The 22,785-nt window shown below is 39.9% G+C and overlaps 1 protein-coding gene across 1 annotated transcript in view; it reads left to right on the top strand.

Moving 5' to 3' along the window:
* Positions 1-21,868, top strand: part of LOC103031366 (cytoplasmic phosphatidylinositol transfer protein 1) — a 28,437-nt gene extending 6,569 nt beyond the window's left edge. The window contains exons 4-10 of the mRNA XM_049467925.1: positions 1,450-1,538; positions 2,621-2,628; positions 6,945-7,016; positions 7,117-7,212; positions 9,617-9,772; positions 15,285-15,348; positions 21,485-21,868. Of these exons, the coding sequence (XP_049323882.1) occupies positions 1,450-1,538; positions 2,621-2,628; positions 6,945-7,016; positions 7,117-7,212; positions 9,617-9,772; positions 15,285-15,348; positions 21,485-21,567 (568 nt within the window). The 3' untranslated portion in view covers positions 21,568-21,868. The remainder of the gene's footprint in view (positions 1-1,449; positions 1,539-2,620; positions 2,629-6,944; positions 7,017-7,116; positions 7,213-9,616; positions 9,773-15,284; positions 15,349-21,484) is intronic.
* Positions 21,869-22,785: the final 917 nt, after the last annotated feature.

Raw genomic sequence — 22,785 nt, 5'->3', positions numbered from 1 at the left:
GGACAATTTTATGCTTTAGTCCTGACCTCAACCCTGATAGAACACCTTGGGAATGACTGTGAGCCAGGCCTTCTCATCCAACATTGGTGTCTAACCATATAAAAATGCGCTTCTGGAAGAACTGTCAAGAAATCCCATAATTGTATCTGTGTTGGTGTGTTTTCTGTATCATTAGGGCACAAAAATAACCTTGCACAGCTTTTAAAACGCACACTGACAAGATACACCAGATACACCATTCAAGGGAACAGCAATGTTATTTTTATTCTTTATTATGTTTATTGTTGAGGTTAAAGTTGGGTTTGCACCCCTATAGGAATGAACTCTGAGGATTTACTGTTAGTTTCAGTCTAGGTTCATTTCAGACAGTGGCGCTTCTGTGTTTTTATAGTAACACGGCAGAAATTTACCTGGACACACCTTTAGTTCCAGACCACCACACCCATCAGTATAGATTTATTCCTAAACTCCTAAACTGGCTTGAAAATAGACTGTTGATGGGGTTTAAGGTAACAGTAAGCATTGCGACGCGTCTTGCGCGGGGTGTATGATAGGGCCCATATGTGTGAGAAGAATTTTGACAGATTGGGGTTGTAATATTATGGGTTTAATGATGTGTTTCAGTAAGCTGTAAGCAGTAGCAACACACAGTAACTGCAATACAGTTCTACATGTTTAGTCTGCACTGTAAGAGGCCTCGCTGCTGAATTTCGAAACGACTGCATTGAAAGTGCCCTCGGCGCCCGTTGGCCCGGACTAATTGGTGGCAGGTTCGTAGGTCCCCTGCCAGGGTTGAGCCTGGCTGTTAATTGGTGATAAGTTGGGTCGATCAGTAGTTGTTGTTTGCTTGTTCAGGGCTGTCCCGTGGAGCTGGATTGTGCTGTTGGCGATGCCGCCATGTCTTATCATCTGGCAGATTGGCCAGGAGGGGTCGAGTCGGACACCGCGAGGCGCGTAATTGGATTTTTCCTTCGCGGCCGCAGAACTTTGCTGCCGACAATGAATCTTTTGTGTCTGGCCCGCAGCTAGAATGACAAAATTGTGGGGGGGGGTTTCCTGCGGTGGACAATTTTTGTTCTGCTTGTCCCGGACCAGATTGTTTTATTCGGGTTCCTCTGCTCTCAGCTGCTTTATTACAACTCTCCCACCATCTGCTCTATAAATGTACCAACGTCTCACTAAGAATCGCGTTACAGCGATGTGTGCGCTATATTCAGTGCCAGGGACACACGCTAGCTCGGGGAGATTACTGTGTGGTGTTGCTTTCAGGAAGCGATAGGTGTGAAGTAATACTTAGCATGCTGTCCCTTTTTTTTCCTCCCCCCTGCCTGAATGTTGGTGTTGTAGAAAAGTACTGGACAGTACTGCATTGTCAAAAAAAAACTTAACTTAACTTAAAACACAACCATACAACTACATTATACGATAATATGTTGTGATATTTTACAGTAAGCTTCCGAGCTGGGCACGGTCCTTCATTCCACGTATCTTCTACATCACAGAAAAGGCCAGGAATTACTACCCATACACTGTAACAGGTGAGTAATTACTTATCATTTATGTGCAGTATGACATAAAACATGCTGTAGTTAGTTGTTTCCCGAAAGCTCTGTTACCCTGCATTTACACTCAAAAGCGACAACACGACAGGTGACTATTAATGTCCTATGGCAGGGTGCGATTTGTTGCCGCAACTCACTAGAAAAGGACAAGCGACACAGAGTTAAAATTTTCTCAACTTCATGCAAACTAATTATGACGCGGTAAAGCGATATTCTAACCTTTCTTTAAACCTATCACATACAAGGCTGTCCGAGGTCCTTAAGCGTCCAAGTGTCCAAGCGATTCCTCATATTTATACCATATTTTCACTGCAAAAATGTATATTTTTCAAGCGAGAATAAAAATGACTCGATAGTGGATGTCATATATACATAAGATGAAAAAAACATTCTCCATGTCTTATTGAAATCAATTTATTTTGAACCATTTTAGTGATCTTAATGTAAACACACGTGTAATAATTTTTTTTAGGCCTGATGAAGTTTTACAATATTTTGTGCCTTTTTTCTTGTCGGAAGCTGGACCATAACTCACGCACATAAAGCTTTGACACGCCCACAAGCGTCATAAACAGAATGAACGAGAAGTTCACTTTTCTCTGCTGAGAAGCTATGGACACGTCCAGGTAGCTGTGCCAGGCTTAAAGGGAATGGCAATGACATGCTGATTAGTTTATTTTTACATTACGTCTAAAACAATAATGAAAAGAATTAGTTCATGTCTTTTGCACATACTTTACCCGTTGTTACGATAGAGAAGACACTGAAGTGTGGTTTGTGGTTAATGACTCGCCTATAGATTTGTCAAATATGGCTTATGAGTGGAGTGATGTGGAGAAATCTCACCCCTTATGCCGCTAAGAGTCAGTCACTGCTTTCCTTACCCCTATTGAAAGTAAGATTCTGATTGGTTCTGCCACTGTGTCTGTTGTTCCACCCAATATAGAAAAATAGAGATTCTGATTTGATCATTTTTAAATCTGTACCTTAGCTAATTCATTATTTTCTTTTTCTTTCTTTTCATCTTCTGGCCGCTGTTGGAATGATCTCATGTGAAGAATATACAGTAAGTGTGTTTTATTTCAGATTTTCTAAAGATTTTTACATTTAAATTAAATTTTAAAATGATTTTCTAGTGTCAGTTGTCACAGCGAAAAAGCAACAAGTTTGTACTTTTCACTGCATTCCCTGCTTGCATTGCACATCACACTTTATACAGTCTTTAAAACGCTCTGAAGGATGCTATAGATATACTGTGCTGTTGACTGAACAAAGAAAAAACTTACTTTAGAAAGCAATGTAAGCAAAGCAAAGTAAATAAATACAATTTTCCCTTCAATGACACTTGTATGTGGACCTACATCCTTCTAAAATCCTTATTTAGTGTGAAATTTATGACCGTTGGTTTATTATTACTGTTGGTAATACAGTTGTGGTCACACCTTTGTGTTTCACAAATGCAGCACAATGAATACAATGGAAAGGACACAAAAAAGTGTTAAACAATGTAAAATATTTGCAGTATTTCATTGCTTATGTATCTGTTACAGTGGTGTGAAAAATTTATTTGCCCCCCTCTACAGATTTCTTTTGTTTTTGCTTTTTTGTCAAACTAATATTTTTCAGATTATCAAACAAACTTTAATATCAGATAAAATTAATCTGAGTAAATATAAAAAGCACTTCTGCAGTTCTTTAAATCTTGTTCTTGTTGGTCTTTTGTGACTTCTTGGATAAGTTGTTTTTTTACCTTTTGCAGTAATTTCAGTAGGCGGCCACTCCTGGGAAGGATCACCAGTGTTTCATGTTTTATCCATATGTGTATAATAGCTCTTACTGTGGTTCTCTGGAGTCTCAAAGCTTTAGAAATGACTTTTTAACCTTTTCCAGAATTGTTTTCTCTTATGTTTTTGAGTTTCTTCAGATTGCGGCATAATGTGCTGCTTTTTGAGATCGTTTATCTGCTCCATGTTGTCAGACAGGTTCTATTTAAGTGCTTTCTTGATTCTACAGGTCAGGCAGTAATCAGGTCTGGTTGTGGTTAGCAGTGACATTGAACTCAGCTTTCCAAAGAAATTATTAATTAAGTTGGCTTGGAAAAGCCAACTTACTGTTCTTCGTAATCTTCTTATTATTATTATTCCGCGCTCAAAATTTAATCACTATCTCCTCCTAGGGCTTTTGACGTAGAACCACGAAATTTTGCAGTATCGTAGGACCTATACCCGAATAGGTTGCTTGTGTTTTTTTAAGCGATACATCGTACGGTTTTCGTAAAAACTTCGTAAACGTACGCATTTTTTTCCCATAGGAATGAATGGGGCCAAATTTTAAACGTCCGTAACCGCCACAATTTTTGAGATACGAACACCAAATTCGGCGAGCTTATAGATCTTATCGAGATCTTTAAATTAATAGGAGGTTGCGAAGTGATACGACGTACGGTTTTCGTACAATTGTCGTACGAAGTTTTCCCATAGAAATGAATGGGGGGCTCAGAGTTCCATCTCACACACGAGCAGCTCTGCGCACGGAACCCCTTCTCTCCCCTGCTCCTCCAGTACTGTGAGTGTATGGAGGAGCTGCTGTATGGAGCAGCTATCAGTCAAAAGTTTGGACACCCCGGCCAGGGCTTAGCAACCACCTAATAACTGCTTAGCAACCACCTTAGCAACCACCTGGAAAACGTTAGCAACTGCCTAGCAACCACTTAGCAACACCTTAGCAACCACCTGGAAAACGTTAGCAACTGCCTAGCAACCACTTAGCAACTGCCTAGCAACCACTTGGAAAACGTTAGCAACTGCCTAGCAACCACTTAGCAACTGCCTAGCAACCACCTGGAAAAAGTTAGCAACTGCCTAGCAACCACTTAGCAACCACCTGGAAAACGTTAGCAACTGCCTAGCAACCACTTAGCAACTGCCTAGCAACCACCTGGAATACGTTAGCAACTGCCTAGCAACCACTGAGCAACCACCTGGAAAACGTTAGCAACTGCCTAGCAACCACTTAGCAACTGCCTAGCAACCACCTGGAAAACGTTAGCAACTGCCTAGCAACCACTTAGCAACCACCTGGAAAACGTTAGCAACTGCCTAGCAACCACTTAGCAACTGCCTAGCAACCACTTGGAAAACGTTAGCAACTGCCTAGCAACCACTTAGCAACTGCCTAGCAACCACCTGGAAAACATTAGCAACTGCCTAGCAACCACTTAGCAACCACCTGGAAATCGTTAGCAACTGCCTAGCAACCACTTAGCAGCTGCCTAGCAACCACCTGGAATATGTTAGCAACTACCTAGCAACCACTTAGCAACCACCTGGAAAATGTTAGCAACTGCCTAGCAACCACTTAGCAACTGCCTAGCAACCACTTGGAAAACGTTAGCAACTGCCTAGCAACCACTTAGCAACACCTTAGCAACAACCTGGAAAACGTTAGCAACTGCCTAGCAACCACTTAGCAACCACTTTAGAAATGATAGCAACTGCCTAGCAACCACTTAGCAACACCTTAGCAACCATTAGGAAAACGTTAGCAACTGCCTAGCAACCACTTAGCAACCACTTTAGAAATGATAGCAACTGCCTAGCAACCACCTAGCAACCACATGGAAAACGTTAGCAACTGCCTAGCAACCACTTTAGAAACGATAGCAACTGCCTAGCAACCACTTAGCAACACCTTAGCAACCACCTGGAAAACGTTAGCAACTGCCTAGCAACCACTTAGCAACACCTTAGCAACAACCTGGAAAACGTTAGCAACTGCCTAGCAACCACTTAGCAACCACTTTAGAAATGATAGCAACTGCCTAGCAACCACTTAGCAACACCTTAGCAACCATTAGGAAAACGTTAGCAACTGCCTAGCAACCACTTAGCAACCACTTTAGAAATGATAGCAACTGCCTAGCAACCACCTAGCAACACCTTAGCAACCACCCGAGATACCATAGCAACAACTTAGCAACCGCATAGCAACACCTTAGCAACCACCTAGCAACATCTTAGCAACCACCCCGGATACCATAGCAACACCTAAGCAACCACCTAGCAACCACCTAGAAACACCTTAGCAACCACCCCAGATACCATAGCAACACCTTAGCAACCACCTAGCAACATCTTAGCAACCACCCCGGATACCATAGCAACACCTTAGCAACCACCTAGCAACCACCTAGAAACACCTTAGCAACCACCCCAGATACCATAGAAACACCTTAGCAACCACCTAGCAACATCTTAGCAACCACCCCGGATACCATAGCAACACCTTAGCAACCACCTAGCAACCACTTAGAAACACCTTAGCAACCACCCCAGATACCATAGCAACACCTTAGCAACCACCTAGCAACACCCTAGCAACCACCTAGCGACACCTTAGCAACCACCCCGGATACCATAGCAACACCCTAGCAACCATGTAGCAACATCTTAGCAACCACCCCAGATACCATAGCAACACCTTAGCAACAACCTAGCAACACCCTAGCAACCACCTAGCAACACCTTAGCAACTACCTGGTATATGTTAGCAATTGCCTAGCAACCAGTTAGCAATAGCTTAACAACCACCTGGAAAACATTAGCAACTGCCTAGCAACAGCTTAGCAACCTTTTCAGAAATGATAGCAACTGCCTAGCAACACATTAGCAATCAACAGTTTAACCAAAAGTTTTACGATTTCAGCATTTAAACAAGCGTTTTTAGATTTCAGTGTTTAATCAAACGTTTTTAGATTTCAGTGTTTAACCAAACGTTTTTAAATTTCAGCGTTTAATCAAACGTTTTTAGATTTCAGCGTTTAACTAAATGTTTTTAGATTTCAGCTTTTAATCCAAACGTTTTTAGATTTCAGTGTTTAATCAAACGTTTTTAGATTTCAGCGTTTAACCAAATGTTTTTAGATTTCAGCATTTTTAGCATTTAGCGTTTAGCCAAAAGTTAACAGCATATCAATGACTCTTCACACTCTTCAGACGGAAAAAGCTTAGCAACCATTTTAACTTTTTAACGTTATTAGCGTTCTTTTCCAAGCCAACTTAAAGTTCGCTCACGAACTTTACCTTTTCTAGTTTATGTTAGTTATTTTATGGGGGGCAAACACTTTTTCACACAGCGCTAGGTTGGTTTGGATTGCTTTTTTCCTCTCAATAAATAAAATCTTTTTTTTAAAAGCGTTTTTTTATATTTATTCAGGTTATATTTATCTAATATTAAAGGTTGTTTGATAATCTGAAATATTGTAAGAATGACAAAAATGAAAAAAAAAAAAAAGGAAATCTGTAAGGGACAAATACTTTTTTTTTTACACCAGTCACTTTACAGTCACTGTGTTTTCATGTTCATCCCCTTTATATTTCATAGTGTTCATTCTTACCCAAGTTTTCAGTCCACATAGAGACGAAATATGAAGACAACTGTGGAACAAACGACAACGTGAGTGAACACACTGTTTACCACCATTAAAAACTTTAATTTTCTTTAATTAAAGCATGATTTAAAACATTATTTCCTTTATTATTATTTCTCGCTGTAGGTGTTCAGAGTGGAGAAGGAGAAGTGTAAAGTAGAAGTGGACTACGTGGACATTTCCTCAGATGACGTCCCAGAGAGACATTATAAAATGACAGAGGTGATTGTCTGATAGCTCTCATAGGTCTCTTAACAAGGCATAACATAATTACGCATAATGAGAGCAGAGGCAATATTAACTGCAGGGAGGAGGTGGAGATGGATACTAGCTGCTGCTTACAGGTGGAGGACGATGTGATGAATGTGTTGAAAAAGAGGCGTAAAGAGTGGTGTAAAACTGAGACATTTTTCATTGGGATGCAGTCTTTTTAAAGATAGCTCCACCCCATTCTAAAGCTGTGGCTACATCTCAAATGCTACATGCTACATGCTAATACTACAGCTCTGGAAAAAAATATATAGACCACTTCAGTATCTGAATCAGTTTCTCTGATTTTGCTATTTATAGGTATATGTTTGATTAAAATGAGCATTGTTGTTTTATTAGTGAGAAGCAGTGTGCCCAAACTTTTGACTGGTACTGTATAATAACAAAAGAAATGAAGTTAAGCTGAAAAAACATGGAATATCTTGGGCTTGTACTGTTAACAATCAAAAATAAGTCAAAGAAAATGTAAAAAAAAAAAAAAAACACTGAGTAGGCATAGCAACTACTGTATGCTCACTAGACTTTTTAGGTTTTGACTTTCCTGGAAGGAAGAGTTCAGGGCTGCTGACTGAACGTTAAAAAAACGCTTTATTGTCCTGCCAATCATTCAATACAGCATAAAGTGCAACAGTAGAAAAGTTAAGGTAACACTTTATTTTAAGGAACACAAATTAGGCGCTTATTAATGTCTTATTATTTGCTTAATAAAGCCTTAATTAGACATTTGTAAATGATTTATTCACTATTTATTAGCCTTTATTCTGTGTTATAAGTTTAATTGGTGCTTAATTAGGGGTCTGTGATTGATTAAATATTTATTCAGTTCTTTTTAGTGTCTAATTAGTGATGAACAGAAGCTTACTTTAGAATATGGAGCACATCTTGCTCTATTAGTGACTTATTAAGCCCTTATTAACACTTTATTAACTCAATAAACTCCAGCACGGCCATAACCTTACCAAACTCAAATATAGATTAATCAAACTGCTGCCAATTATAATAACACTAATAACATTATAATTAGCTAATCATTTTCACATAACAAACCCCTGATAAAGCATTAATAACTCTTGCAAAGAATAAAGCCTAATAAATAGTGAATAAATCATTTACAAATGTTTAATAACGGCCTTTTTAAGCAAATAATAAGACATTAATAAGCGCCTAATTATTTCTCACAATTGAGACGTTTCCACTTATCACCCACTATCTGCATTATGCTGCAAAAAGAGTCTTTTTTTCATTGATGCACCTGATGCCCTGTGGACCACCATGGTCCTGTTGAATTATTGACAGATGCAGAAGTCCGTTTCCACCCGGTCATTTTAAGTGCATTTTAAATGGTGATTTGTTGATTCCACTGACACTGAGCTGAAGGATGCCTGACATCTTTAAGATGGTTGTAAATCATGTTGATGGGTCTCCCACTCATAAGACGACCCTCGCGTCAGTTAAGAATTCGGTGCCTCGCAGGTTAGAAGCGCAGTTAACCTGCCTGACTCCCAATTAGTGGTGGCAAAAAATGTAACCTCTTTATTATCTGAAGTAATTTCACTTCACTTTTGTTGGCATAATGGGTTGTTTTCCATTGAGTTATGTTTTACTACATAGTTAATATATACTGCTTTCTTGGTGTCTATCCAGTGATGTTTAGGTTGGGAGACTGTAAGAGCCATGGCAAAACCTTTGGCGTTTTGGATTTTAAATTGTGTTTAGGATAATTTTCTTGTTAAACTATCCAGTATGATTTTTAACTTCAGAAAATTCTAATATGCTGGTAAAAAAAAAAAAAAAAATTCTTCCCACTACCAGTAAAATAGTCCATGTGTCACTGGCTGCAACACAAACCCGCTCGTGGCGCTCCTTCATAAGATAGGATTGGGTGTCTGACTGTTGTCAAGGATTTACTCAGTCAGTGGTGCACCTGTATTTCCTACCGCCAAGATAGAAACAAGGCAAACATTTACCTGAACACACCTCACTTCCAAACCACCACACCCAGTAGCGTGAATATACTTCTAAACGTATATGTTATTTTAATGTCACAGGTGTCAACAGGGTGTCAACGCGACTTGCACAGGATGTACCATAGAGACATAAATCTACAATTAGCCTAAAGTGTAAATATAACCTTAAACATAACTGTTAAAGGTTTAGTTTTAGGGTGGTTGAACAATACTTGATCATCTACAAGAAATCAGGAATGGACCATCCAAGTATAGTGTTACCTATAGTAAAGTGTTTCTTATGACACATATAGTGCCACAGAGATCTAGTACTAATGATACATATCCATGTTATACTTGTTATATACATATATAGCACTACAACTCTCCTGTATCTTCTTTTCCGTCAGGATTTAAAACGCTTCTCCTCCATGAAGACAGGAAGAGGACCTCTTCAGACGGGCTGGTGGAAAAAGAGCAGGCCAGTCATGTGCTCATACAAACTGGTGCGGGTCCAGTTTGAGGTGTTTGGTCTGCAGAGCAGAGTGGAGCAGTATATCCACAAAGTAGGTCCACCTGTTTTTAGCTCCCTGTACACCTCATTCAACCAATCAGCCCATTTACAATCTCTTTTAGACCAGAATTAAAGAACACTGCTTTATATTGTTATGTCATATTATTAAATACTCAAACTCCAATATAGATTGTGGTTTATAATCAGAATATTAAACAGCAATTGAGTGTTTTAGTGTTAATACAAAGGGTTTTCACACCTGTTCTGAATACTGTTTTTATTAGTTTTGTATCTGTTTTTATTAGTTTGCATGGATACAAACACCTAAGTGGCTAAATTGTGGATTATTTACAGTAATGACCATTAACTTTGTAAGAACACCTGCAAATTATGCCTATTCTCATTAGATGTTTATAGCCAGTAAACAAAAAAGTAGACCCAGAATATGTTTTATATTTTAAAGCACCTCTTGCTCAGATTAGTCAGTTTTGCACATCTTGTCTGGATTTTCTCAGTCAGCTTTATGAGGTAGAGTCACCTGGAATTCAGTCTTTCAGTTAACAGCTGTGCTGAACTCATCAAGAGTTAATTACTTCAATTTCTTGTCTCTTAATAAAGTGTTTGAGAGCATCAGTTAAAGTAAAGTAGTGAAGAGGTAGAGTTACAGGTATACAGTGAATAGTGAATATTTGAGTAATGTTCTAATCCAGATTATGGCGAGATTAACTCAACTAACTACTAATTTAGCAAAGAAAAAAATACTTCAAGAAATGAAGGTCAGTCAATCTACAAAATTTCAAGAACTTTAAAAAAATATCCTTAAGTGCAGTCGCAAATACCATTAAAAATGTTATGATGAAACTGGCACTCATCAGGACAGCCCCAGGGAAAGAAAGAGCAAGAGTTTCCTCTGTTGCACATATCCTGTGCAACAGAGGAAACTCTTGCTCTTTCTTTCCCTGGGGCTACTCAGGATATCTGAGTTACCAGCATCTGAGTTACTGTTAATTTGATGAGTTACCAGCATCAAATTAACAGCTTAACCCCAGATAAGAGCACCTAAATGCTTTTTTGGTTTGTTTAACACTTTTAAGTTACTACATGATCCCTCATGTTTTCCTTCATAGTCTAATAGATCACTTCAGCACATACCACACTAACATAAGACCTAGTGTTCTTCAGAAATGTTAGCTAGCACTATTAGAGCACTGTGTAAATCCTGCAGGGTTAAAACAAAAACTGAATGCGTAATCTGTGATGATATATGTACTGTATCAGGGGTGTCCAATCTACGGCCCTCAGGCCATTTGTGGCCCGTTTCCTTTCTTGGAGCGGCCCGTGAGGTATTTTAGAAATAGAATGAAAGTTGGCCCGCTGTTAAGTAGGTTTTTATAATGTGAGTTTCAAAGTTTGAACGCTAGGTGTCAGAAACGGGCCAAAGAGTCTAAAAGCGGCGAGAGTGCTCATTTCTAGCGCAGAAAAACTGGCCAAAGAGTCTAAAAGCGGAGAGAGTGCGCATTTCTAGCGCAGAAAAACGGGCCAAAGAGTCTAAAAGCGGAGAGGGTGCTCATTTCTAGCGCAGAAAAACTGGCCAAAGAGTCTAAAAGCGGAGAGAGTGCGCATTTCTAGCACAGAAAAACGGGCCAAAGAGTCTAAAAGCGGAGAGAGTGCGCATTTCTAGCGCAGAAAATCGGGCCAAAGAGTCTAAAAGCGGAAAGGGTGCGCATTTCTAGCACAGAAAAACGGGCCAAAGAGTCTAAAAGCGGAGAGAGTGCGCATTTCTAGCGCAGAAAAACTGGCCAAAGAGTCTAAAAGCGGAGAGAGTGCGCATTTCTAGCACAGAAAAACGGGCCAAAGAGTCTAAAAGCGGAGAGAGTGCGCATTTCTAGCGCAGAAAATCGGGCCAAAGAGTCTAAAAGCGGAAAGGGTGTGCATTTCTAGCGCAGAAAAACGGGCCAAAGAGTCTAAAAGCGGAGAGGGTGCGCATTTCTAGCGCAGAAAAACGGGGCAAAAGAGTCTTAAAGTTGCCGTAATTAAGGAGTTTAATATTAAGAGACATGATGAAATTAAACATCAATTTGAAAAATCTTAGTTTACACAACACTGTCAAAGATAAAGATAGTTAGTCAAGTAAAATGGTGTGTAAATGAAATAATCAGGAAAAAAATATTATTTAAAGTGGTATATTTCATTATTTGTTTTATTATAGAGTCTGTGGGCCGTGACTTCAAATATATTTCTCCTTCTGACACCCCTGTACTATATGTACTGTGATGTGGCCCATTACACCCTTGCTCTAGATATTGTTGTGATAAAAAGCATAGCAGATCAGCAGTTCTAGATGTAATTAAAACCCTACTTCTGACACCAACAATTATAGCACAATCAAAATCACTGGGATTGCATTTTTGTCCTTGTTGTAACAGTTGTATAGCTGTAAAGTTGTGCTTAGGCTGTTATTGTAATGCATTTTCCAAATATGAGCTGTAAGAATTGGGGAGTTATTAGTAAATGCCAGTAATTTACATACTGCATCATGTGCTCTTTACTTAAAGTGAGCAACATTTTTTTTTTGGTTTTCCAAACGTTAAAGGCCCTTAAACATGATTATAACAATATAAGCATGCATTTCAGAAGACTCCACACTCCACAAGTAGTGCCAAATGTAACGCTTGCAATCAGAACTCCTCAAAATATGTCTGTTTATCACAGCTGTGATATGAAAGGGTGATGAGTTTCATAACATACACCCATTAAGCAGTGCATCAGCGGTTGCATAAAGAGCCAGCACTCTAATCTGCGAATGCTCGAGGGTTCTGTTAGCACACTAAATGTTTCCCCAGAGCCCGCCGCCTTTCACGCCACCACTTTCGCAGGTTGGCAGACCGTATTTACGAGCGCCACTGTCTCTGAGCGTAATCGCTGTCGGGCCGCTGCACACCAGCTGGGTGGCAAAGGTAAAGACGCCATTCCCATGCAGCCTCCCGACCACCCGAGCGACCGGGGTGATTGATGACTGCCCATTCGCTTTTCCGCACCGGCTGTGTTTAGAGCATTTAAATCCCCTCTTTGACAGTGCAGCCGAGTTCCTCAAATGCGGAGGAAAAGCTTCTGGATGAACTGTTTGAAGCAGCCCAGCTTGTTTGAAACTTTTGAGAGCCGCTGACCCTCGAGAATCGCCTCGTGGTTTTTCTGTCACCCGGAGCGTTTTGATCAGCGCTTTGAAGGCTGGCAGCCACGGCCGCTCTCCGTAATGTCAAGCTAAATGTTTTGTCCTGTCAGTTTATTCTGGTTAAGGAGAGGGGAAATAAATAAATAAGCTTTTTAGAGGAAGAGAAAATCGTGCAGAGCAGTACTTTTTGGATACTTATTTAAGTCTACCATATTTTTCGCACTATAAGGTACACTTAAAATCCTTTCATTTACCCAAAAATCATCAATGCGCCTTATAAAATGTATAATTTATCGGTAACACTTTACTTGGATGGTCCATTTTATGGCCTTGTTGATGCTCAACTGACATTCAACTAACACTGAATTGAATGTCCATTACATTTAACTTAACCCTATGTTGAATGCAAAAGATTCAAAATAGAACATAACCCTACACCTAACCCTAAACTTAACCCTTAATCAACCCTAAAATCTAACCCTACACCTAACCCTTACCCTAAACTTAACCTAAGCTTAAAATCTAACCCTAAACCCAATCCTAAAATATTAAGATAAGCATTTGGATTAGAGTTGAATGTAGGGTTATATTCAATAGAGAATCATTTACTTTCACCTTTTAGTTCATTTGCATTTAATAGACATGTAGTTGAATGTTAGTTGAATGTCAGTTGAGCATCAAAGAGGCCATCAAATGGACCATCCAAGTAAAGTGTTACCAATTTTTCTACCAGTCAGTAAGTTGTAAGCAGCAGTAAGTACAGCGTTATAAAGGCGTTTTAGTGAAGTTTCTCCAGTACCGAGACTAGAGCAGGATTAGCATTAGCCACTAACTGCGCTAGCTCTTTTGCATTTCAGAGGTGAGTATATCGGACTGTAGCCTGCGTGTTTACGTGTTAAAACAACAGTGATTGGAATAACGGTGTTGAAATAAACTGCGTTACTAAGGGCGCTAATTACTCTGACTGTAACTATCACGCCATTACCATTTCCGACCCCCTGTTACTGCAAGTTACTTTAGCCGCTCAATTATGCCATCACTTATATATTCACATATTATCTATTTTCAGCTCCATTTTTTATATACGTTATTTGTAATACTTTATAATAATTACAGACCATAGTCCTGTATCTGTTTTTCTACATACATTATTATTATCCTCTTTTGACTTAGTTTGGTTTGGTTTCACACAGGCATAAAACTAAACGCCCCAAAATGCACACCAATAAACCACACGAGCAGGCTGTGTCCTCTGATTGGTCAGAGCTATCTGGTGCAAGAGGAAGAAAGTAAAGGCCCTGTCCCACTGCGATTGCGTCTAAATATCCACTAAAGTACGTCCAAATTTATCAGAAAACACTGTGTCCACTGAGTGACCACGCTGCGTCCAAAATTACGTCCATATTCCGTCTAAATTGAAGTTGGACGCCGACTTCCACTCTTTGGACGTCGACTTCCACTTTTTGGACGTCGACTTCCAACTATATATATGGTTGTTTTTCTAGTGAATCATCATTTCTTCTGGAGCTACAAGAGAGAGCACATCTATTCTCTTCTACACAACCATGGACCACAGATTCCTTGCAGTGATGGTGCAGCAGCAGAACAAATATCCACTAAAATATGTCCGTACTGCATCTAAATATCCACTAAATTACGTCCATATTAGTCGCCGTCTATTCCGAAAATTTTGGGAGGTACCAAAACCACTTTTGCTTCTAAAGTGGACAGCAACGTCTAAACTACGTCCACTTGGACGGTGCCGTCCAAATATCCACTAAACTACGTCCATATTGCGTCTAAATATCCACTAAATATCCACTAAACTGCATCCACTGAAATTTGGACGTACTTTAGTGGATATTTAGACGCAATCGCAGTGGGACAGGGCCTTAAATATAGCAAAACTATCCTGTGTCCCAGCGTGTATAATATCTGTGCAGTGTGAAGCTGCTTTAATACAGAATGCTGGATTAAAAATTGTCGCACAGCTATGAGCAGTGAACGCTGCACATTAACAGCATGGAGCAGCAGAGATAGTGTTTGTTCATAGCAGTATATTATATGGCTTATATATGAGATTAAGCTGCGCCTTGTCAGCAGTTTAGCTCAATTAAAAAGAAGTAGATTTGATAGCTGGGTCTGATCAAGACCAGACCTGTTTTTCGAGTATCGTTACCCATTCCTAGTTGTTGCAGCATCCTTTAGCTTGGAATAGAGCAAAAAAAAAAATGATATGTCAGTGTATTGAGCTGTGGAAAAAGAATGGTTTAAAATGCTTTTTTAATTGAAATTCCAATTTAAAATTCAAATTTCAACACTGACTAACCATAGTGTGCTTAATCCCAGTTGTTTTAATTGCTTCACATTCCTGCTCTTTGTCTTTCCTCAGGTTATCAGGGACGTGCTGTTGGTGGGCCACCGGCAGGCCTTCGCATGGGTGGACGAGTGGTACTGTAAGTCCCGCTTGTTTATTTAGCCGAGTGTAACGTTTGGTGGCCGTGCATCGTGGCAGATTACAGTCAGGTGGATGAGTCAGACGTTCGTGGCGCTTTTTAGACGGAAGCCCGCAGCTTTCGTGCGGCTCGAGAAAGCGGAATGTTTCGCCGGGAAGAGGGAGGATTAAGATACGGTTTGTTTTGCTGTCGACTGGGGCATTGGGTTTAGAGGCTGCCTGAGCGTGTTTTCATGCTGTTCTGTTGAAATCACGCTGCCTCGCTGTGGTGCTGCGTGATCCAGTGCTTGGCTGTTCTGAGAGGCACTCGCATCCCCTGCTAAACTGTTAGCGTTTCTCTTTGACTCACGTCACACCCTGCTGTGTCTGCTGCTTGTGTGTTGGGGAGGGAAATCTGTCTGGGCTTGAAGCGAGATGGATGATGTAGAGGTTTTTTTTTGTTTTTTCGTTCTTTCTGTTTTGTTTTGCTCAGATTTACTCCATAACACAACCCACTGAGTCATGAGAGCGGCTGTGAATTCTCACTCGCGTCGGCAGAACGCAGCAGGTTTTTTTGTCTGGCGCTTTCTGCATAAAGGAAACACGCAGTCAAAGCGCCATTAATGATTAATGATCTCCTGTCTTGGTGGCCCATGATTGAACAGTCAGGGTTTGAATGTGATTAAAAGATTCAGGAGCAGTTTCCCAGACTGGATTAAAGCCTAGTACTAGACTCAATTTCCCTTTCACTGGAAAATCTCCATTCAAAATGCTGTACAGGACCAGGACTAGGATTAGGCCCAATCCCTGTTTGGAAAACTGCCCAAACTGTTTGTTGGGATGTAGCAGTGTTGTGTATATAACCACTAGCCAAAACATTATGCCAACAGATAAGGAGAAGAATCATTGACTATCTTTTAAAAACAGCAAATATAATGGTTCGGATATACAGTGCACTAGTTAACAACAGACAACATCAGATAGAGTCACTTAGTAACATCTAGATAACATTAGCTAGAGTCAGTTTATTGTAACATCTAGACAACATCAGCTAAAATCACTTGTGGCGTGTTTGCAGAAATGGCTTCTTTCGCATCACTCTCCCATACAGCTTCTCCTTGTGTAAAGTGCGCTGTATGGTTGACCGATGCACAGTGACACCATCTGCAGCAAGATGATGCTGCAGCTCTTTGGAGGTGGTCTGTGGATTGTCCTTGACTGTTCTCATCATTCTTCTTCTCTGCCTTTCTGATATTTTTCTTGGCCTGCCACTTCTGGTCTTAACAAGAACTGTCCCTGTGGTCTTCCATTTCCTTACTATGTTCCTCACAGTGGAAACTGACCAGTTCAACTTTTTGTATCCTTCCCCTGAACAACTATGTTGAACAATCTTTGTTTTTTTTGCTTTGATTGCTTTGATGAGCCCATGATGCCACTCTTCAGAGGAGATTCAAATAGGAGAACAACTTGCAATTGGCCACCTTAAATACCTTTTCTCATGATTGGATACACCTGGCTATGAAGTTTAAAGCTCAATGAGGTTACCAAACCAATTTTTTGCTTCAGTAAGTCAGTAAAAAGTAGTTGCACTGGTCAAATTTTGGTTTAATGCATATTGCACATTTTCTGTTAGTACAATAAACCTCATTTCAATCCTGAAATATTACTGTGTCCATCAGTTATTAGATATATCAAACTGAAATGGCTGTTGCAAACACCCAAATATTTAGAACTAAAAATGATTAAGATTAATAGGGGTGCCCAAACTTTTTCATATGACTGTATAGCAAACATTCTGTTGGAACAAATTAAGTAACATCTAGACGACATACTTATAGATACATTTCTTAGGTAGCATATAAATAACATCAGCTAGAATACTGAAGTTAACATCTAACAATCATCCAGCTGCATTAGTTACTATCTATTTAACATCAGTTGGATTAGGTAACATCTAGATTAGATCAGCTAGAGTTAACATCCAGTTAGCAAACTGTTAGAATAATGCTAGCTAACATCTAGAAAACATCATCCAGGGTCGTAATGCTCCTTTAGCACTTCCTTGGTGAATACACTGTGATGTCAGCACTGCAAAGGGCAAGATATGAAGGATTTTTAAAAATATAGTTGCGTGTGTGTGCATATGTGTGCACGCTCTTCCCTGCAATCAGACCTGTGCAAAGATAAGACATAGAGGGTTCCAATCTGCTGCACGGAATTCCCACAAGACTCTGCTGGACCCAAGCTATGGCTTGTTTTGGGCTTGTCAACAGATATTTACGAGCGCGAGGTGACGCGGCTGCTTGGCCTGGAGATGGCCCTGTGTCGGGCAGAGGTCTAGCGCTGGCTGGCAGAAGGAAATAGGTCAGGCTGCTTGAAAATAGCTGCGAGGCCAGGAGCAGGGGAATGGCACTGACCTCACAAACGGTAACGCCATGTGGCAGCCCCCCCCCTTCTCCAGCTGCACTCTGTGATCTTTCTTAAACCCCTGACTTTAGGGGTGTTAAAATTAATTGATCTAAAGGTGACGGTTCACCTGCGTCAGCGCTGGAATGTGAGGAATGATTAAAGTCAAGTGTAAACGCTCATTTATGCTGCATATATAGATGGAAATGAATTTGTCTGTTTTAGACAATGTATCCATTACTGCCCACATACTAGTATGATTCCTTTACATTGGCATGGATGTTAAGTTGTGCGAAGTTGTGAAATATGATAACATCAATCAATTAATCAACCTTTATTCAGACTCAGAAGTACATTAAGGGCAACACTTATTTTCAGTGTAACCAAGCAATTACAAATAAAGGGATTGACATGACAAAGAAAATAATTATTAATAATAATAATAATAATAATAATAATAATGTCTCTCACTTACGCTTTCTCTCTCCCTCTCACTCGTGCTGTCTGTCTCTCAGTCACGCTGTCTCTCTCCCTTTCTATCACTCGCACTGTCTCTCTCACTCGTGCTGTCTCTCTCCCTCTCTCTCACTCATGCTGTCTCTCTCCCTTTCTATCACTCGCACCGTCTCTCTCACTCGCACTGTCTCTCTCACTCGTGCTGTCTCTCTCTCACTCATGCTGTCTCTCTCCCTCTCTCTAACTCATGCTGTCTCTCTCCCTTTCTGTCACTCGCACTGTCTCTCTCACTCGCACTGTCTCTCTCACTCTTGCTGTCTCTCTCCCTCTCTCTCACTCACGCTGTCTCTCTCCCATCACTCGCACTGTCTCTCTCACTCGCACTGTCTCTCTCACTCGTGCTGTCTCTCTCTCACTCGTGCTGTCTCTCTCCCTCTCTCTCACTCATGCTGTCTCTCTCCCTTTCTATCACTCGCACTGTCTCTCTCTCACTCGCACTGTCTCTCTCCCTCTCTCTCACTCACGCTGTCTCTCTCCCTTTCTATCACTCGCGCTGTCTCTCTCTCACTCGCGCTGTCTCTTGCTAACTCGCTGTCCTTCACTCGTTCTGTCTCTTTTTTTTCTCTTACTCTTAAAACTGAAATGCATAAAGCAATATGCGTGGGAAAAGTATTTGTAGTTTAAACATAAGTAATGATTTTTGTTGTTAATAAATTGCCACAAAAAACATGCTCATAGTAAATATGGGTAATGATCTCATTGTAAAAAAACATGCTCATAGTGACTGTATGAGAATGAGATTACTCATGTCAGCTGTTAAATAAATATGCTGTATAATAATACATATCGTTTTTTGTATTTTGTGGTTACAATTTAGAAAAAAGTATCAAAAAAAGTATCGTTTGGGTATCAGTACTGTATTCGAAGTGTCGTATTTATACCAGTATTGTACATTTTTGAGTACTTGGCTGACCTGTTTGCAGCCCTGAAATAGAGAATGTGTAAAACATGAGAATTTTAAAACATAAAATAAGAATAAAATTGCAGGAAGAAAAAAAATAAAACACCTTTAGCACTAAGTTGCTTGATCTCCTTTGTGCTAAAATGTCTTTTAAGTGTTGTGAGAAGGAATAGCAACAATAGGAAGTGTTAAAAGCTTTACTGTCCCAACTTTTTTCAGAATGTGAAACGAAGAAGGTGTATGCTTAAAAAGCAGAAGTAGATGTTTATTAATAAAGGAAATTTAGTTGACCAGACCTAAACATCTTGAGTTAAATATTGTTTTTGTACGGCCTGCAATAAAATAAAATGTAATACAAAAAAAACCCAACTTTTTCTCATTTTTGATATTGCAGCAACTGCAACAAGACAAAAAAAAACCAAAAAAAAAACACAAAAATAGCTCAGATTGCTGTTTGGAACAAAAATTGGCCTATTCCAATCTTGTCCAATTTCGATTGCACCCCTTAACTCTAATCAAAACGAATTTAAATCAGACATTTGCTCTGCCCCTTACGTGGCTGGGCTCCAACCTTCCGGTCCATCCTGATTGGCCGCTCTGAGGGGCACACTCTGTGCCTCCTGGTTGCTATGGGCTGTGTTTGTTTGTTTGCTTGCCCGAGAGTATGAGCCTGTATATCAGCTTTCATACGGCTTCCCCGGGCGAGTCACGGGTTCTGGCATGGCTGAGATTCCTGTGGTCTGCGTAATGGCTTTTTTTTTTTTTTTTGCATGCGGGAGTAAAGTTCAGCGAGACTCTGCACTACGCAGATGGATTGCTTGAGCGTTGTGTAAAAAAATAATTAGCTCATAGCTATTCAGCTCTAGCAGTGGGTGGGAAGATGCTCAGCACTGTTTATGATTGCTATAGAGAACACTGCTGCTCGAAGATGTGCAGAGACTGGATGGAAAGATTGGAGCGGAGGATTTTTTTCCTAGTAGTCACTTTAAAGACATATAACAGTAGAACTGTGTTTTTTATTGCAATATTCAGCTCTGGAAAAAAATAAGAGACCTATTTAGTTTCTGAATCAGTTTCTCTGATTTTGCTATTTATAGGTTTATGTTTGAGTAAAATGAACATTGTTGTTTTATTCTATAAACTACGGACAACATTTCTCCCAAATTCCAAATAAACATATTGTCATTTAGAGCATTTATTTGCAGAAAATGAGAAATGGATGAAATAACAAAACAAGTTCATATTCATAAAGTTTTAAGAGTTCAGAAATCAATATTTGGTGGAATAACCCTGGTTGGTTATTAATCACAGTTTTCTTCATGCATCTTGGCATCATGTTCTCCTCCACCAGTCTTACACACTGCTTTTGGATAACTTTATGCTGCTTTACTCCTGGTGCAAAAAATCAAACAGTTTAGTTTGGTTTGATGGTTTGTGATCATCCATCTTCCTCTTGATTATATTTCAGAGGTTTTCAATTTGCGGTCTCTTATGTTTTTCTAAATTTGTATATTTTCACAATAAACACATTGAAAAAGCTGCAATAACAGATGAAGCTTGTCATGTTTCACACTGTGCTAATGTGAAATAACAAGGATGAATGTAGAGTGAGGCAGAGGAAAGTAGGCAATGGATGATTCTGTATTTATTATAAATGAGTCTGTATACACAAAAAAATCTATAGTGGATTTGGAATGTTTATAGATTGCAATGTAAAATTGATCTAAAACTTCAGATCAGATTTTCACACAAATCCTGAAAGCATAAAAGATGACCACTATCAAAGGAAGGAGATAAAAACATTAGACCACGTGTGTGATATATGTGAAGTATATGACGCGTTACTTTGGTTCTAAATGTTTCTGCATTTCAATAATAATCAACCACAGCTAATGATGGAATATCTAAAAGGAAATCAATTTCAACAGCTGATTTGTTTTAGCCTTTTTATTCTTTTACAAAGTTTAGCAAGCTCTTTAGCTCCACCCAGTCTTTCATGTTTGTAATAATGTTTGTAAAGGCAGACTGCATGGCTAGATGCTTGATTTTTTACAATTCTTTGGCAATGGGACTGAGGGAAATACCTAAATATATGATTAAAGACACTTAGACAAAAAAAACCCTGTTTCATTTTGGGGAAAACAGCAAGAAAATAGAATAGATTAATATAGATCAGTCCAGATCATGGGTAACATATTTTTATTAGTGTAAATATACATTGAATATAGACACAGTGTTACTGTAGTTCATGTTCAGAGCTTGTGTAAACATATACAAGTCTGTTATTCTGTTTATTTCCTGAGTTTGTTAATGAATTCATCCATTCATGCTCCAGCCATGTCTTTAGAAGACGTCCGGACGTTTGAGAGCCAGATGCAGACGGCCACCAACCAGAAGTTCGGATGCCAAGAAGCCTAATGGCCTCGCCTTCAAAACGTAAGGTCCTGCGTTCTACAGTGAGAGCTTTCAGTAGCTGCAGCGAAGTCGTGCCAGGGAAATTAGGTTGCACTAAGTGGTGACATGAGGTTCAGATTGATTGTGGAGCCATCTGTTCAGCATTTGTCGAACCGACACTGCCATCCAGTGGAAACTGGCTGAACTTGGACCAGGCTTTAGAGGTTGTCATACATAATGGATGCTGTTCATTTCTCATCTAAATGCTCTTGGTTATGCTCTTGGTTATCTCGGCTGGGAACTGAGCTGTGTGTCTGTCTGTGTTTGTTTGTCTGTCTGTCTGTCTGTTGGTTTGGCTGGATGTTTGGTTGGTTGGTTGATTGGTTTGTTCTCTATTCCACAGGCGAACATGGAGATAATGGGACTTGGAATGTGAAAGTAGAAGCGTCTTCATCCATCCAGTCCATATTTGGAGCTCCATATACATCCATTCATCCATCCATCCATCCGTCCATCAATCTGTCCATCCCTTCATTCCAGCTTTAACCCCCATTGCAGATATTTCTATGGACTCACCTTCTGTAACCAGCTGTCACAGATTGCCTCCATCCTTCTTTTTTCTTTCGTAGCAAAAGAGCACATTCAGAACATTTGGAACATAGTTAACGAACATTAGTGCATAATCAAGTACAGGGGTTGAACAGTGAAACTGAAACACCTGTCATTTTAGTGTGTGAGGTTTCATGGCTAAATTGGAGCAGCCTGGTGGCTGCTCCAAGAGCAGAGTGTGAACGTTCGGTTAACAGGGTAAATATTGCAATGCACACGACATTATGGGTGACATACCAGAGTTCAAAAGAGGACAAATTGTTGGTGCACGTCTTGCTGGCTCTTCTGTGACCAAGACAGCAAGTCTTTGTGATGTATCAAGAGCCACGATATCCAGGGTAATGTCAGCATACCACCAAGAAGGACCAACCACATCCAACAGGATTAACTGTGGACGCTGTAAGAGGAAGCTGTCTGAAAGGGATGTTCAGGTGCTAACCGGGGTTGTATCCAACAAAAACATAAAACCACGGCTGATCAAATCACGGCAGAATTCAATGTGCACCTCAACTCTCCAGAACTGTTTCCACCAGAACTGTCCGTCACCCCTATAAATTATTGTGGTCTAAAACCAGGTCTATTATCTAAGCTTGCAACATCAGATTCCGATTTTCAGTCAGTTCTTGGCTGAGG

Source organism: Astyanax mexicanus, chromosome 19 (genome assembly GCF_023375975.1).
Source record: "Astyanax mexicanus isolate ESR-SI-001 chromosome 19, AstMex3_surface, whole genome shotgun sequence".
Lineage (NCBI taxonomy): Eukaryota > Metazoa > Chordata > Actinopteri > Characiformes > Acestrorhamphidae > Astyanax > Astyanax mexicanus.
This window is presented reverse-complemented; position numbering and strand designations above follow the sequence as displayed.